The sequence below is a fragment of the Pithys albifrons genome, chromosome 6 (genome assembly GCF_047495875.1).
Source record: "Pithys albifrons albifrons isolate INPA30051 chromosome 6, PitAlb_v1, whole genome shotgun sequence".
Taxonomy (NCBI): domain Eukaryota; kingdom Metazoa; phylum Chordata; class Aves; order Passeriformes; family Thamnophilidae; genus Pithys; species Pithys albifrons.
This window is the reverse complement of record NC_092463.1, coordinates 35,946,876-35,963,035: the sequence shown is the minus strand read 5'-3', so window position 1 is coordinate 35,963,035 and position 16,160 is coordinate 35,946,876. Positions and strand designations below refer to the sequence as shown.

Here is a 16,160-nt window from a genome sequence, read left to right as displayed (position 1 = left end):
AGGCTTGAGACTGAAACACAGGAATTTTATGGTTAGCTGTGCAGGAAAAATAGGTGTCCTTGATCCCCACCTCTCCATGCATATGGATTGGCCTGGTCATGTTCAGCGTATCCATAACATTTGAAAGGATGACTCCATTAGGCAACAGCTCTTCTCAGCCACTGGCCAAAGCAGCACCTGCTAGAAGAACAAAACTCCTCTTCATGGCATCATGATAATATGAATGAATTGCAGTTGTTAATTCATTTGGTAGGAGGTTCTTTATTTTAAATGCCATTAACAAGCCCAGAGTTAATTATACTCAGCTTTCACCAAACGGTCATCTGTTATGAGGCAACTTGCTGCCTGCCCTATCACCCTGCAGCTGTTGTCTGTACTTGTAAGTGCTTGTGACAGGGACCTTCATGCTCAAGAGGGTATTGCCATGTGTTGGTACATGACTAATCACTGATGCCACTCAGAACTCAACTCCGAATATGGCTGAACAAGATGTCACATTTGCAGCCACTGTGTCTCCACTCGTGGCCTATCCCATGAAGCTGAAACAGTTCCGTGCTGAGGTGCTATAAAGCCAGATGTCTCATTTGACCCAGAGCTACCTACTCCATCGTCTTCTGCTTGCACGCTTCTGCATAAAGGCAACTCTCTGCTTCTACCACACGTCCACAGAGGTGACCAACATGTTCCAGCTAGCATCATAAGGTGAGCAAGACTGTAGATGTTAGGCTCTCCTTTCAATATTTTCATTTTTTCTTCACTCCTGATTAGTCTCAGGCAGACAGTGCAGGTGCTTTACAACACCTGCAGCCTTAGGGAAGTCGCATAGGAGTTGCAGTTCACTGCCTGCTCTGGAACAAAAAAACGTTGCACAGGAGAATGGGGGCATTTCAGACAGTTGCTTAAAATAATTTTAAATACTTTTGACTTGGCTTCTACCTTCCTGCCTTTGACTCAGGTTGCTACCTCCCAGAACACAGCCTCATTACTGAGCTCATTTATCCTCATCTACAGTTTCTCAGCTATACTCTTTCCTTTCTAAGTCACAGGCCATTCCTGGCTCTGCTGAATGTGGGCTGCATGCAGCCTCATGGCCCTGTGACACCTCAGGTGTTCTGTTGATCCCCACAGGCTAGTTATATTCCCTAGAGTAGAAATTGTCATTTTTAAACAGTAACTATACAATAAGTCTGTTTCAAGCAATTGCACTTAGCATGCCAACTCCCCCAATGTGAGACTGTGCCTTCAGGTGTTTTGTGAAGGCTGTATGTCCATTCTTCATCAGAAATATTATTTTCAGCATACACACTATGTGCAACAGCCAATCAGGAGTTCCCTGATGAGGCACCCAAACTCCCTTAGCCCTGCCAGCACTGGGCAGTTATGCTACTAGGTTGGTTTTTGTGAGGTGGCAAAAAAGATGTCTCTGTGCATTGGATGCATGGTTTATTCTGGATGTGTCCAAGAACTGCTTCAATCAAATTGCCAGATTTCTCTTTCTATATATGGTTTTGGCTGTCCTAACATAGCCTGCGGGCTTTGCCTGGGCAGCTGTGCTTGTTTGTATCTAATGGCCTTGTTCTGAAATTCTGATAGGCATCATCTATGTTATATTGTGTAAGCCTTTTATGAGCCAGCTCATGCAAACACTGCAATGGTTCCCCTTGGGCTCTAAAGGCTTTTCTCTTAAATTGCTTTGGGGTGTGTGTTAGAGTTCTTGGGTGCCAATAAAAGCCCTTTGCATTCTTTAAGAGACACCAAGGGGAATACTGTACAGTAGCTCAAATGGATACATGTCCCATATGGATGCCACCTCATTTTTAGCAAGGCTGCTAAGTGGAAGAGGCAGTGGGTGGTTCAGCAGGTGTTCAGTGCTGAACTCTGCAAGCTTCAGTTTGAAAACAAGAATTGAAGTGATTAGTTTGTATTGTTTGAGGAACGTTATGTTGCCTCTGTTCATCCTGGTTTTCATGGATTGGAGCACTACATGGTGCCTTTGGGAGGGTTTGCTTAAAAAAAATCCTCAGTGCCTTGAGTTATAATTCTATGCATGACCTGAATCACCCCAATTGTATCATGCAGCACAGCATATAACCTATTACATTTGAGAGCACTCTCTTAGGATCTACAACTGATCAGCCCTTCTCTTTGTTTTGAAAGGGGCTCAGCATGTCACTATCTCAGATAGTGTCTGTCATATGCCCATATACTCAAGCCCTCTCAAAATGCAGCACATTGACACCACTGTGTTCTAGAAGGCAGGATCGTCAATTACTGAATGGCATTTCAGCCCATGTTTCCCAGCTCAAGGCTGTTCCCCTGCCCACAGGAAAGCTGTACAGGGAGGTGTTAAGGCTTGCCCAGCAGGGACACCTATCTCTTAGGATGCTTAGCATGGAGGAAAGGGGTGCAGGGCAGTTTGTACATTTTAAACAGTGATAATAGTGCAAAATGATACAGCTTAAGATGCTTAGAGGATATTTTTGTATCCCAAATGAGTTGTTCCTTGATGAGTTGAAATCCTGGTGTGGATTTGACAGTTGCCTAGAAATAGCACCAGAACTGTCGGGTCCCATTTCTCCTGTGCATTTGGCTTCAGCCACACACTTTGAACAGCTGTTTCTTCAGATGCCAACGGGTCATTCCCAGTTCTTACTGAGTCCCCAGCAGCTATGGGAGACTCACTTGGCTTTCTGTCACCAGGTGCCACTCAGTGGAAGTTGCAAGTACATGCAGCCTTCTCCCAGGTTTCTTCCTGAAGTGGGGACTGGTCTCGGTGCGCAATCAGAAGTTGTGCTCGCTGTCCCTCTCAGTGGATTTCTGTCTGTGATAGGGACTGGGCATTTCTGAGGGTTGAGAATAACTCACACCTTCAGGACCTGAAAGTGAGGAAAAGATGAGAAAGGGATGTGATTGGCCATCAGAGCTGGCTACTGTTCACTGAAGGTCTGCAAAGCTTAGCGAAGCCATATGTGAGCTGAGGTGTTTCAGGCATGCCAGTTGTCCAGCCTCTCATGTGCTCCACAGGGTTTCCATCCCAAACACTTTTATGCCTCAGACAAGCGAGCTTGTATCTCATGTAGGTTTAGCCCTTCTGTGACTGTTATGTTTCTTAGCCCCTTTCTGGTCAGCTACGTATCAAAAGGCTCAGCTGCTTTCTTGTCCAATGTCAAGCTCAGGGTCCACTACAGATGTGTTAAGTTTCCTAAAGGAAAGGTAGCAGGACGATTTGGATGATAGTCAGAACCAGCATTTCTGACCCATAACAGTTTATTACTTATTTACAACTCCTGTCAGAGTCAGCACCTGACCTATCACAGAGAAGTTTGCTCCTTTCAAAAGAGAAAACCCCACTTGCTTGGTAAGGAAGAAAAAAACAAACATAGGAAATCTTAAACTCTAAAAACATCTGAAAAAGGATGTTGGAAATAATGGAAGGTAACAGGGTTCTGTAAGTTTTTCATTTCAGTGTGTGGTTTTCAGTGAAGAATTGTCCTGAAGAGCTTCAGTAGGTAGATTTTTCTGTAACCTCACCCACAATTGGAAAACACCCACTTCATCTTGCTTGTGCTGTTTAATTTAAACTCAATTGACTTAATCCCATAACAACCAGGCTTATTTGATGCTTCTCCATTACCGAAGGACTGCTGGATGTTCCAGCACAATATGCTTTATGGCAAGTAGTGAGAAACACAGAAGCAGAATGTAGTGTTGGTGGCATTCCCTGGCACTGCCATTTTGCTCCTATTGTGTTCTGTGGAATAGTAATGAGGCTACACTACAACAGTAATGAGGTGACTTGACAAGCATAGCTGAGGAAAGGGAAACCACTTTGACTTTATAATTACCCTTAAGATCACAACTTGCCCTTTGTTGCTTGATGGCCTGATGCCCACACATCTCCATTCTCTGATTCATTCTGGGTGAGGAAGCTCCCATAACCAAAAGACAAATACCGCAGCATTGCTTCTGCATTGGGAAGTTCTATTTCAGTTGCTAGGGAATCTGCTTAGAAAATAAAGCCAACTCTTAAAAAATAGTATTTCTGTTTTAGGGCATCTTACCTTATGCTGTTCTGTTGTTTCAGCTATTTTTCTGAAGAATCATAGCATGGTTTAGTTCTTCTATTAATATCTGGGAGGAAGTCTTTATTAAAACTTAAAACTGCTTCAGAACTAAACTCACATGTGTGCATACATCACAAGGAGCCTAAACTGAGTCACTTTTTACACTTGGCAATATGTTGCCTAAGTTGCTGGAGAGGAAGAAAGAGAAATGCTACAAAATCTAGAGGTAATTGTACTACAGTTTGTGACTTTGACTCATGGTCAAAGTAGTGTAGTGTAGGTCAAAGTGTTCGAGTAGAACATATTGAATACAGTTTTAAAAATTCAACAGTATTCTTGTACAAGTGGTCAGATATGTCTGGTAAGAAAATGAAACAGATCAGCAGATTTTTTCTATGAATGAGTTTTAAGCACATGTGCAAAGGACATCCACTTACAGGCTCAGGCAATAGCTCTAGCAAGAGACACCAGGGAATCTGGATGGAAATAAAAAATTGCTAATAAAGTAATTGTTCCCAGATTAAAAATTTCAAAAATACAGATTCAAATAGCTGTATCTGAGGTTAAGTAGAATGCAGCATTGGTAAGAACTGCAATAATAGTCCTTGGAGTGTATTAGGTAAAGAACAGTCTATGCTTGCAAGTAATTTTAGCAGCTAAATGGCTCTGCTCATTCTCTGATACTTAATGATGATGTCTCCAATTTCACATATTGATTTTTTAAAAATGCATCTCAAAATCAAGTGAGTTCCATAGTCAAATTAGCACAGTCACAGGTTTGCTGCCTTCTCCACACCTCATTGTAAACTCCATGCTGTTGGAGCAAGCAATTCCCTTATGCTCAAGGTGACTATTGGAGTGGGGCTTAGATCATTCTGCCCTGGCCTTACACATGAAGAACCAGCTCTGCTCATCAGCCATAACAGCTCTAATGTGGTACAGCCCATCCTTGGAAAATGTTTCAGTCATTCTCCCTGACAATTTCTTGAAAATTCTAAGCACGGTAACTCCCTTATGAATAGAATCGTAGAATATGCCAAGTTGGAAGGGACACATCGGGATCATTGAGTCCAACCCCTGGCCCTGCATAGGACACCCCAAGAGTCACAGCATGTGCCTGAGAGTGTTGTCCAATCACTTCTTGAACTCTGTCAGACTTGGTGCTGTCACCATTTCCCTGGGGAGCCTGTTCCAGCCCAACCACCCTCTGGGTGAAGAACCTTTTTCTAATATCCAACCTAAACCTTTCCTTACTCAGCTTCACACTGTTTCCTTGAGTCCTGGTCAAAAGAGTAAAGAGATTGGTGCCTACCCCTCTACTCGCCCTAGTGAGGGTACTGAAGACCGCAGCGAGGTCTCTCCTCAGTCTTCTCTTCTCCAGGCTCAACAGACCATGTGATCTCAGCTGCTCTTCATACGGCTTCCCCTCAAGATCCTTCACCATCTTCATGGCCCTCCTTTGGACACTATCTAATGGCTTAACATCTTTTTCATATTGCAGTGCCCAAAACTGCACACAATGTTCAAGGTGAGGCCACCCCAGTGCAGAGCAGAGTGGGACAATCCACTTCCTCAACCGGCTGGTGATGCTGTGCCTGATGCCCCCCAGGACATGGTTGGCACCCCTGGCTGCCAGGGCACTTGCTAGCTCATATTCAACTTGCCGTGGACCAGGATTCTGTGGCACTGCTTTCCAGCCCCTCGTTTCCCAGACTGTACACACAACCATGGTTGCCCTGTCCCAATCACCCTCTTGTTTTTTGCAGTAATTAGTATTAAATTAAGTGTAGTTTTAGTCAGAAAGAGGGTGGGAGGTCAGCAGAGGAATTTTGTATTGGCAAAAGGTGCTGTATGGACAACCCTGCAAGCACTAATCTATGTGAATTGTGGAATAAGATCTGCAGAGTGGAGTTTCTTCTTTGTCTCTCTTGCTCCATGGGAGACAACAAAGGAAGGGAAGGAGAATTTGGATATTATGACTACTGAACCTGCCACAGACTTCAGGCTCTAGTATATTGGTGTAGGGCCACACAGGCATTATATTTGCTAAAGACAGGCTCTCAAGGCCTGCCTGCCGATCGGTTCTATGTGCATCTTTTGTGTCCGGTAAGGGATATGGTAAAATGTAAAGGCAAACATTCTTTATGTGGTCTAAGCCAGATACAGCTATTAAAATCTGGCACCAGTTCGTATGTGTGGTTAAATGCTACAGAAGAAATGATCTGCTGCATGCAGGAAGTTGTTTGATTATGCTGAATTGGATATGACCTTGGAAAACAATACCTGTGTTAGCAAAATGTAACCCAGATGAGTGCCAAGAGCATCAATGATGGAACAGACGTAGTGAGAACCCAGTATTCTTTGTTTGTTGCTTTTTTCCTATATTTAGAAAAGAGGTGTGAGGAGAAATTAAAGAATGGTGTACTGGGATAGGGAAAGGTCCCCCAAACACTGTAATTTGACTGATCCAATGTGTCAGCCCAAGGAGAAAAAGGGAACAGCAAAAACAGCTTCTCAGCATCTTTATCCCCCTAGTCAGGCTCAGCTTCTGGGCTCCTCAAGGTCTGGCCAGCAACAGCCAAAATATTTCTCCAAACTTTTTGAGCTACTTGGAAAATGAATGTCATTGTTTTGGTCAAGACGCACCAGCAGGCCAGACCCTTTACCCAGGGACTGACAGGAGAACAGTGTTACTAAAGCCATTGAGCCATGAACTGTTTTCCCTGGTCTCTGCTGTGCTGCTGACGAGGGCTATGGTTGACAGAGGTCACTGTGCATGTTGAGCAGCAGTTGTGTAGACATTTGCAGTTATAGCTGCTTCTGACTGCAGGAAATACTTCTCTTCTGAGCAACGGAGAATTCTCCGTTATGGTGGTGGTAAGGATGGGGATGACATGGCCTCTATGCATACGTCCTGGTACTATTAACCATGTTCCTTTTTGGTTTGCTCCACAGATATTATGTGGGAGAGAGATACCCCGTTGGGTAAACCGCCTGGCCTACTTCAGCTCATGCATCCCCTTTCTCCAGAGCTGCCTCCCCAAGGAATGGCTGACCCCAGCAGCCCTGCAGAGCCACATCAGCCTTGGCCTTCACAAGGAAGAGCAAGGGGACACAACAGATGAGGAATCACCCTCCACCTCTGCAGCCCCCTCAGCTTCAGGCACATCACGATCCTGTAGACATACCCGGGTCTAAACTGTGCCCAGTTTGCCCCCAAATAACATCCACACTCTCTTGTTCTGTTTATTTCTCACAGCTTTTTGCACACATTGGTTTCTCTCTTCTTCAATGAACAACACAGGGGAGGGAGGACCCTTTCTACATCAGTCCCTTTTCCAAGGGCTGCACTACAGTTGCTTGGCAAAATGACTGTGAACCCCAGCATGGAACTGAGGAGTGTGATGACTAAAATGGATGCTCCTTCCAGAGCCCCCATGGGCCTCGATCCACAGAGAACTGCTGACTCTCTCAGGCATGAGAGCATGTGTATGAGCAGAGTGCACATAACTGTGATGTTCCTTCTCTGGAACTGTTTTATCTTTTTATCTCTTCCCCCACCCATGTAAGCCCAGCAGTTTCTTCTCCATTTTGGCTGGGTTTCCCCTTCCCCTACGACAAATCTTCTGCCCACACCCAGTGAAGGAACCAGAGCCAGAACTCAACCTTCTCATTTCTTAGACCAGCAACAAACTCCAGTCAGCCCCATCCCTTTTGTAATTATCAGGTTTCTAACTCATGTGAAGGACAAGTGAAAGGTGCTTCTGTTCTACAACCACTGATTTTCAGTACACAAATTTAAGAGCTCAAATGATTGTCCGGCTCTTGAAAATAATAACAAAGAACTTAGAAAATGAATGTGTTACTGTGGCTTTTCTTTGGGGTCAAAAAGAGGATGGGGCTGTGGTGGTTAGAGACAGCTGCTAAGTAGATGCAGAGATGACTGTTGACCACGTTCGTGCTTTTTGGCACAGACCCCTCTCAGTTCTCCTAATTCTAGGCAAAGTGCCTGGTTTCCTTTTTTTCCCAATTCCCTGGGGAATCTCTCTCCTAGCTGACATTTGCTGGCTGTATTTTGGGGAATGGCCCTCCTGAGCACAACAAAAAGGGGAGTAAATCTGTTGGGAGAGTCAGTATTTTCTTCAGATTTTCCTCCTGTGCTCACAGCCCTAAAACATGGCTTCAGAGCCATCCTTCTCTGGCCTATTTTTGAGGCAACCCAAAAGGTAAAAAATAAGTGGTGAACCCAAAGAATGTCAGCCTGTTCCTTTCTCCTTCCTTTTTGAAGGTGGAGGGGGAAACTCAAGGCCACATCTGGAAAGCACAGATGACCCTTCCAATGCATGGGCCACCATGGTGCCTTCCATTGTGTGCACAATTTCAGTGGCATAAAAATGGGCACAGCTGGCTCACTGGCCTCTCCAGGCTGGCTCCTGACAAGAATCTGGTCCTTGCATGTATTTATGCTAATTCTGAGAACTAATGAGAAAGCAGAGGAGCAGAGGACAAGTACTCTTAACTCTTCCACTCAATTACCTCACTAAAAATTCTAGACAGGAGGTGTAGGAAAGAATCAAAGGGGAAATCCAAGGCCCCTCTCTCCCTTGCATCTACTCTTGACTACACAAGGAAGGATGAAAAATGAACAGGCACCATGTTGAGAGGGGGTTGCCATTTTAGAAATGTTGTTCTCAACAGCTACTGACAAGTCAGGACTTCCACTCTCCACCAAGAAGGAACTACAGGCTCTTTTTTTGACGAAATAGCATGCTAAGTCCAATCAGCTGTTTCTTTAGCTCAGGTATATAGAAGTGTGCGCTTTCAGGGCTGAAGGTCTTGGCTATGATGTACATCACAGACAGTGCTTAATGGTTTGTTACATGTGCATGGCCTTAGTGAAGTAGGAGGCTCTGAAGAGATTTGCTGTATGGCAATGTAACTCACAGGATGGTCTCATGCCACTGCCTCCTGAAGTGATGCATGTTTGGAAAACAAAACTGTTACAACATGCCTCTCTCCCTTTTGTCCTCTGTACAAATTGCTGCAAGTTCTATACTGAACAAAAGTCATGTTCCCTATTAACCTTGGCTGCTCACAGCCAATGCTGCATTGTGAGCAATTTTGCAGCTCCTAGGAACCAGTCCAACACCAATCTTGATTACTCTGGTGTGTCCAGGGGTGTTTAATAAGATTTCCATTCTGATCTCCATGCCACTGCCCAGAAACCATATTACACAATGTACTGTTTCACTCTCTATTCCCCTGCAGTCGTGGTCATTGCAGCCTAAACCAGCAGTGTAAGGTTCATTTATCTGAAATTCCCTGAGTTTCTGCCAATAGCCAGCAGCACATTATGTGCAATGAATTTTAAAGGTCTTTCTCCAGGTGGGGAAAGTGAGAAGTGGCTTCCCCAGAGCTTTTGTCTAGGCCAGCTGTTGTGACAGAAACCATCCATCCATCCATCACCCTTGTGTTTCTGCTCTGCACCTAAGCTCCAGATATGTATACATCTTTGAGAGAACTAGGGCTCCAGAGGCACATTTCACACATAAAACCCTCTCACAGCATTTAACAAAGCAAAAAAATGCTTAACTGGCTGTATGGTAACCTGGACAAGAAAACTGCATTCAGCCTTCTTGGGGACATGAATATGTGCTTGAGGTACTGGGAACAACACCTGGGGAGAGCTGTGAATGTCATAAAACCCCCAGATGTTTGTTTACCTACTTTTATGTTTGTCTTTGTATGACAGTAAGGGTCATATTAAGGAGGCAACAAACCTCTGCTGTAAATCAAAACCAGAATATATTACAATCTTCAAAAGTGTTTCTCTCCACCCCTCTCTGTTCAAGGTGATCAACAAACCAACAATGACAAGAACAAAGGGACACTGTGGAAATAAAATATATATCGATGATAGTTTTACCTCTGTAATTTAACAGCATTTTAGATTATTAAACATGAAGACATTTTAAAATCCTAATTTACTGTTCCAATTTTTACAAAAGTAGTGCTGTTACTATATATCATATTTGTATTTAGTTACACACTTGCTTTCTCTTGTTGCTTTCTCTGCATAACATCATGGGAGAATTTTAGATACCAACAGTTATCAAGGAAAACAAAAGAACATCATATGAATCTTAACAAGAGTACCCCATGACACTGTAACAAACCCTTAACCCTCCTTCTTACTGTCAGAACTTTTGATGCCCTTTTAAAAGTTGGGATGAGAGGCCACTAATTCTGCACATGGACATCAGCAGCTGTGGGTTATGTCTCTAGCAGTGACCGAATAGTATTCAGGTGGGACTTCACTAAGACTGAAGGTGAGGTTACTCTAACACTGGAATATTAGAGGTACAAAACAAACTGTTTCTAGGGAAAGTAAGAGAGGAGGGAAGTAAGTAATAACCTCTTTTCTCAACATGTCTTTATCTATAGGAGCAACTTTCCAAATTTCAGATTATTTTTACTGATTTCTTTTTGGTTAACTGCGCCCTTCTTCTTGAGTCTGTGATTTGAGGCCTGTATGTCTCAAACTCTTAGGAAGTTTTAGAAGGGACAGTTGTGAGGCCCTAGGTGAGCTGGTTCCCCAGCACCGAAACTGCTCTGTGACGAGTTCATCACAAGCTCAGCATAACGTGCCATGGACACAGACCTGTTCTCTTGCTCTCATTGCTCCCAGATGACAGTAAGCATCTCTGGAATTCAGACCAGGTTGCCGTTGTGTTATGAAGGTACTCAAGAAGCAATCATTTTCTGCTATTTTTTTTTATTCTTCAGTTCTTTTATTTGTCTATAGGCTGATAAGGCTAGTGGACACAGGATTGCAATAATATTAGTTTATCTTCTTCTTATATTTATTTGATTTTCTTCTCATTTTAGTTTGTATACATATTCTGTCATTGACATGTTCAGAAAACTTAAGTATCTCCACCAATTCCTTGATGTGATTAATGGAGGAAACCAAAGAAGTGATCATCAGAGTTTCATTTTCGAATGTTTTTAAATTACTTTATGAGTCGAGGCAGCAGGTGCCCTGTTCCACTTTGTCCTTGCCCTGCTTGCCATCAGGCAATGCCTTGGGTTGTGAAAAGGCTGTGCAGTGTGACTCAGGGAGCATGAAAAAGAGGAGCTGTCATTCTATCTCCACTGTGCCATTACCACAGGCTACCACAACACGGCAGAACCTCTGGCTGTGGTAACATGAAAGCATTGCAGCCTGTGCCTGGAGAACACGAGTTCTTGTCCCCGAGCAGCGCTGCAGCACCGGTGTCCCTGTGGCTGTATCCGAGGGGTGTCTGAGCGGATGGCAGGGCACAGTTAATTCCCGTCAGGGACGAATCACTGACTATTGTCTCTAAATCTCCTCTGAGTGAGGCTGTCCATCAGCGCTGCTGCAGCCACCTTTATTTTGAGAAGGCTACAAAAACGGGTTTTTTGTTCACTTTGACTGGGCTAAGGGATAACAATGCAGAAAAACAGACAACGTGACCACGGCAATGTTCCTTCCTTAGGAAACCATTTTACAGAAGGGACGACACGGCCAGTGGCGAGGCCTTCACAGCTGCTCCGATCCATGGCCTTCCGTGGAAAGCGTGCGGGGCTGTACGGGGGTGTGTGCGGAGGAAGAGAGGTGAGCCGTGCCCGACGCCCGCAGCGCTGTGGCGGCTCTGCCAGCGCAGCTCCCGCGGCGAGCCCCGCACCGCGCACCCCCCGCAGTCTGCACCCCGTGCACTCCCAGGATCGCGCACCCCCCGCAGACCCCGCACCCCGCACAACCCGCACCCCGTACACCCCCCGCACTCCGCAGCGGAACCACCGTCCCTGGGCTCTGCCAGCGGACGGGCCGCTGTGAGGGCCGCGCCCCGCCGGAAGCGGGAGGTCGGTACGGCCCGCGGGGCGGGAGCGGCATGGGGATGGGGATGGAGCGGCTGCGCAGGCTGTGGAGGGGCCGTACCGTGACCTTCGGGCTGCCCCTGCTGGTGAGCGCCGCGCCGGGGGCGGCGGAGCCGGCACGGCGCGGGGAGGGCGCTGCCGGTGCGGGGGCACCGCGGGGCGCCGGTGGATCCCTGCTATGGAGGAGGAGGAGGAGATGGCGTGCGGCTGATGGCCCTGCTGCGGTCCCCGCCTTGTGCGGGACAGGCTGTGCCTGCGGAGCTCAGGGAAAGGGTTGTAAAGTGTACCCCTAAGGATTTTTTTAACTGGAAGCTGAGAAGAATGGATCCTGGTGTTGGTTTTGTAGTTTTGTGTTTTGTTTTGGTGTTTTTTGTTTGTTTTGGGTTATTGTGTTTGTTTTGTTTTAGATTTCAAACATCGCTTATGGGTGTTTTTTCTCTCCTTAGCTTTTCAGTGGGTTTTACCCTGCAGCGTCACTGTAGGTCTGATAATTTGTACATCTAAATGAATGGAAAGAATTGAGTGAAATGAGTTGGTGGATTATAGTTAAAATTGTGCTGAAAGTGGTAAGTGAGGCTTAACTTTTTGGAGTAGTCGAGGTTAGACGAAAATCAATGTCAAAGGAATAAAACAGAATTACAAGACTCTCTTACACACATTACTTCTGTAATTAGTGAACATTAGGTGGCACTTGCCTGTCCAAACTACCTGTGTTCATTAAAGGAAAAATGAAACAGTTCATATCACTTATGGATAAGAACCCAGGAAGGAAGACAAAAGCAGCACCAAGGCCAGTGTGATTTCCATCTGTGCAATTCAGGTTTCATTTCCCAAGTATGCAGTTGGTTTGGAAGAAGTAAGTGCATTTCAAAGTGGATAAAGAATACGGCAAAGGATTATTCCAAAACTCTTATAATGCTGCTAGAGAAATGTGTCATTTTTCCCAAATACTCAGCAGCGTGCCTAAGAAAAATGGAGTGGTCAGTGACATTTGTTAGAGTTAAAGTTTAAGGCCATTTATTTTACAGGCTCTAGAGTAAGGACTTTTAGTGGAAATTATTAATGCAGTTAAATACACTGAAGTATCTTTTCTCAAAATATTGGTGAAGGCATTTTAAGAAATGGAAGCAGTTAAACAAACCAACAACATAGTGTGATAATACTACAGCTGTGAATCATCAGCATCAGCAACTCCACTCCCTGTTGTTGCAGGCAACCTCTTCCTATAGCACCTTTCTTAAAGTGGTCAAGCACAGTGTTAAGCTGTTTAGATATCCTGCTACATGCATGTAATTCTGAAAGGCTGGAGATATTGAAGATGAGTTCATCTCCTTCACAGAGGAGAGCCATGTAGAATGGAAAGCAGACATTCCATCTTTAAGGAATGCTTGAAGGAATTGGCTTTATTTTAGAAAAGTCTGAGAAGTTCTTACATCATATATTGAGAGTGGTTATTGTTTTTTCATAATTTGGGAAATAATCAGATGTTACTCTTTGTTAGGAAAAAGCACTTGTGATACTTGCGTTTTCAAGAAGAGGTTGAACAACCATCTGGCTGCAGTGGTGTAGATTGTCTCAGTTCTGCTTCAGAGCCAGAGCCAGGACTTCAGCTTACCAGGCCAAGGTAGCCCGTGGTTGTCCTGGCCATCCTAGTGTTTTTCATGATTTGCAATAGGTCATAGCAGAAATTGTTTAGACTGGTTCCTTTGACTTTGTGCTGCCTAATTTCCTTCCTTTCCTGTTACCACAGAGCTCTTTCCTCCAGACACAATATTATATAGAAAAATATTCTATTATATTTCATTCCAGGGTTTCATGTCTCACTGCCTTAAAATTCTTCTCCCTTGTGAATATTTCAGAATGTTTCTGTATTGCTGCCCAAAGACTTCCCAGAAAGTAAGAGAAAGGAAAAATCCATGCAATTGTCAGTTCCCCAGCTATCTACTGAACTCTGAAGGCATTTCTGAAGCTAAACCGAATTGTGCTAAAAGATGAATTACAGCAAAAATGGCAGTGAATCTAGGCACAGAATTAGAAGGAGCATGCCTTTGCAGCTCTTTTAATTATGCTGAATTTGTTAATAATACTGAAACCAAAGGTTTCTGTTAGATTCTTGCATTCTATACATAATTTTTTTTTCACTAGACAGGATGCAGGACTGTTCTTCAGTACTACCAGAGTTTTCATCAGTACCATATTTGCTTTTTTGATGGGAAAAAAATAACCAAATGGCTTTCATATATTGCCTTTTTGCACTGCATATTTGAATGAAAAATCCCTGTGCCAGTTTTTCTAAAGGCTTCTAGGGTGAGGGAATCATAATTCAAAGACAGATGAGTGTCTCAGTGTACGCCTACGCACACAAATATATCTTTTAAATGTTTCTTTTTAGTGTAAATTATCTTGATAGTTTTTCATTTGTTCTTTTGGGCTTGGGACTGTTGGAATATTTGGTGGAGAAGGAATTCTCTTGGTTGATCTTTAAACCCCATAATGACAGCAGATTTCAGAGTAAAATGTGTAAATCACGGTTTTCAGTTATACTTTCTCAGTAGCTAAAAGTGTTTCTTTGTGAGCACCAACAGGACTGTAGGGGGTAGGACTTAAACCTGTAGGAAACCTTGATTTGTGAATTTTCCTTAACTCTGTAAACTTTGTGAATAAAATATCTCTGCATGGTATAAAACAGTAAGCATGTAGGGAGAGTGATGTAACCTAGTCTGGAATATTTTAACAGCTTCAGTGCTACCAAGTATGTAGTCCCAAAGCATTTCTGAAGACGCATGTGTGTAGATGTTGGGATGAACTCCAGTGACCTCACAGGTCAAATTTGTTGTTATGATGATGGAGGGCTGTGCTACCTCTGTGGTAACTTAAACATCTTTGTCACCTATATTGTCATCTCTGTTTCCTCTCATGGTAATGAGAACACTTTCCTTATTGCATGAAGCTTAACTTACAAGTCTTCAGTGTAGTTCTATTACACAGGAAGAGCTTCAGTCTCTGCTGCTTTAGATTCCACAGCCAGCTCTACCTGACCAAAACAAAGGATGTGTCTGCCAATGTTGTATTGCTGCAGTGATGCTTCTGTAAGATCCTGAGAGTGTGAGGCTCTTGGGTCTTACAGCCAGTAGATCTGGTGTCAGACCTTTCTCTTGAGACACCAAACATGTATGTACGATGCCTTCTTTAGTGCACTTAGAACATTTGAAGGTTATTGACAGTTGTTTTTTCTGACAGTTGTTTTTCTGTTTTTTCTGGTGATTCTAGATCATTGAGGAAACATGTTTGGATCTCAAAGTTGCACAGCAGTAACAAATGTAAAACACATGTTTAAAACCCCCATTGTTTCATGTGCTTACACCCCTTCCCAAGGCTTACCTTTGTGGTTCTGTCTCCCCATGTGTCTCCATGTGATTCCAGGCAAGGATTTTTCAAATCCTCTAATTTGCAAAATGAATGCATAGATGCAGTTCCAGTTCTGTCAACATGTTGCAAGGGACAAATTCCATTTGAGTATGTGAAGTGACATCTAAGCAGAAAGAAAATTATAGTCCATGGCTCATTTGGTGATTTGTATTGCACATCTAAAATAAGTATATTACACTATGTATGTAGTAAGGCATATTTTCAGATTTGCATTGTGTTGCAACATTCTCCATTATGTATAGCTGTAGATTTTGTCTTCATTTTTCTCTTTGGGGTTTGTTTTTTTTGCCCTCATCCTTTCATGACTACTTCTACAAGTACTTTGTTTCTCCTTCTGGATCGTGTCTTTGGGCATTTTACATGATGTGTCTCGTGTTGCCAAAGGAGAAGGTAGGGTAGCTTGGAATAGTGGAAGATTTTTCTATGAATAAATACATATCTAAAATCTACTTTCATCAGTGTTGATGAACACAGACTGTACCACAATGCCATCTACATTGCTGCCTTGAACAGTGCAAGTTTACTTTGATAAACACTATGTCAAGAGACACCAAGAATGCATGTCATGTACAGGACAAGAAAAAAGGTCAGATTTGAGCGAGTCCCTAATGATGCTGCAGCAATGTCAGTGCTTTCAGGCACCAGAGGAGAAGGTCAGTGGCATCTCAGGCTGTTGTTGATGAGCCAATTGTTTTGACAAAACACCTTTTGAGATACCAGGACATGAAATTACATGTCTATGGATTAGTTCTGTTCACTGGTGAA

General features: G+C 43.7%; 2 protein-coding genes across 6 annotated transcripts in view; both read left to right on the top strand.

Moving 5' to 3' along the window:
* LOC139673139 (deubiquitinase DESI2-like) overlaps positions 1 to 10,035 on the top strand; it is a 67,448-nt gene extending 57,413 nt beyond the window's left edge. Inside the window, exon 6 of the mRNA XM_071558210.1 lies at positions 7,020 to 10,035. Coding sequence (XP_071414311.1) covers positions 7,020 to 7,262 — 243 coding nt within the window. The 3' untranslated portion in view covers positions 7,263 to 10,035. The remainder of the gene's footprint in view (positions 1 to 7,019) is intronic.
* A 1,237-nt stretch (positions 10,036 to 11,272) lies between these two features.
* The window catches only part of COX16 (cytochrome c oxidase assembly factor COX16), a 45,946-nt gene continuing 41,058 nt past the window's right edge, over positions 11,273 to 16,160 (top strand). For 4 of the 5 annotated variants that reach the window (XM_071558204.1, XM_071558207.1, XM_071558205.1 and 1 more), the window contains exon 1: positions 11,273 to 11,703. In XM_071558204.1, coding sequence (XP_071414305.1) covers positions 11,539 to 11,703 — 165 coding nt within the window. In that variant the 5' untranslated portion in view covers positions 11,273 to 11,538. Of the gene's footprint in view, positions 11,704 to 11,943; positions 12,053 to 16,160 lie in introns of those variants that run through there. The other variant, XM_071558209.1, reaches the window with a different exon arrangement.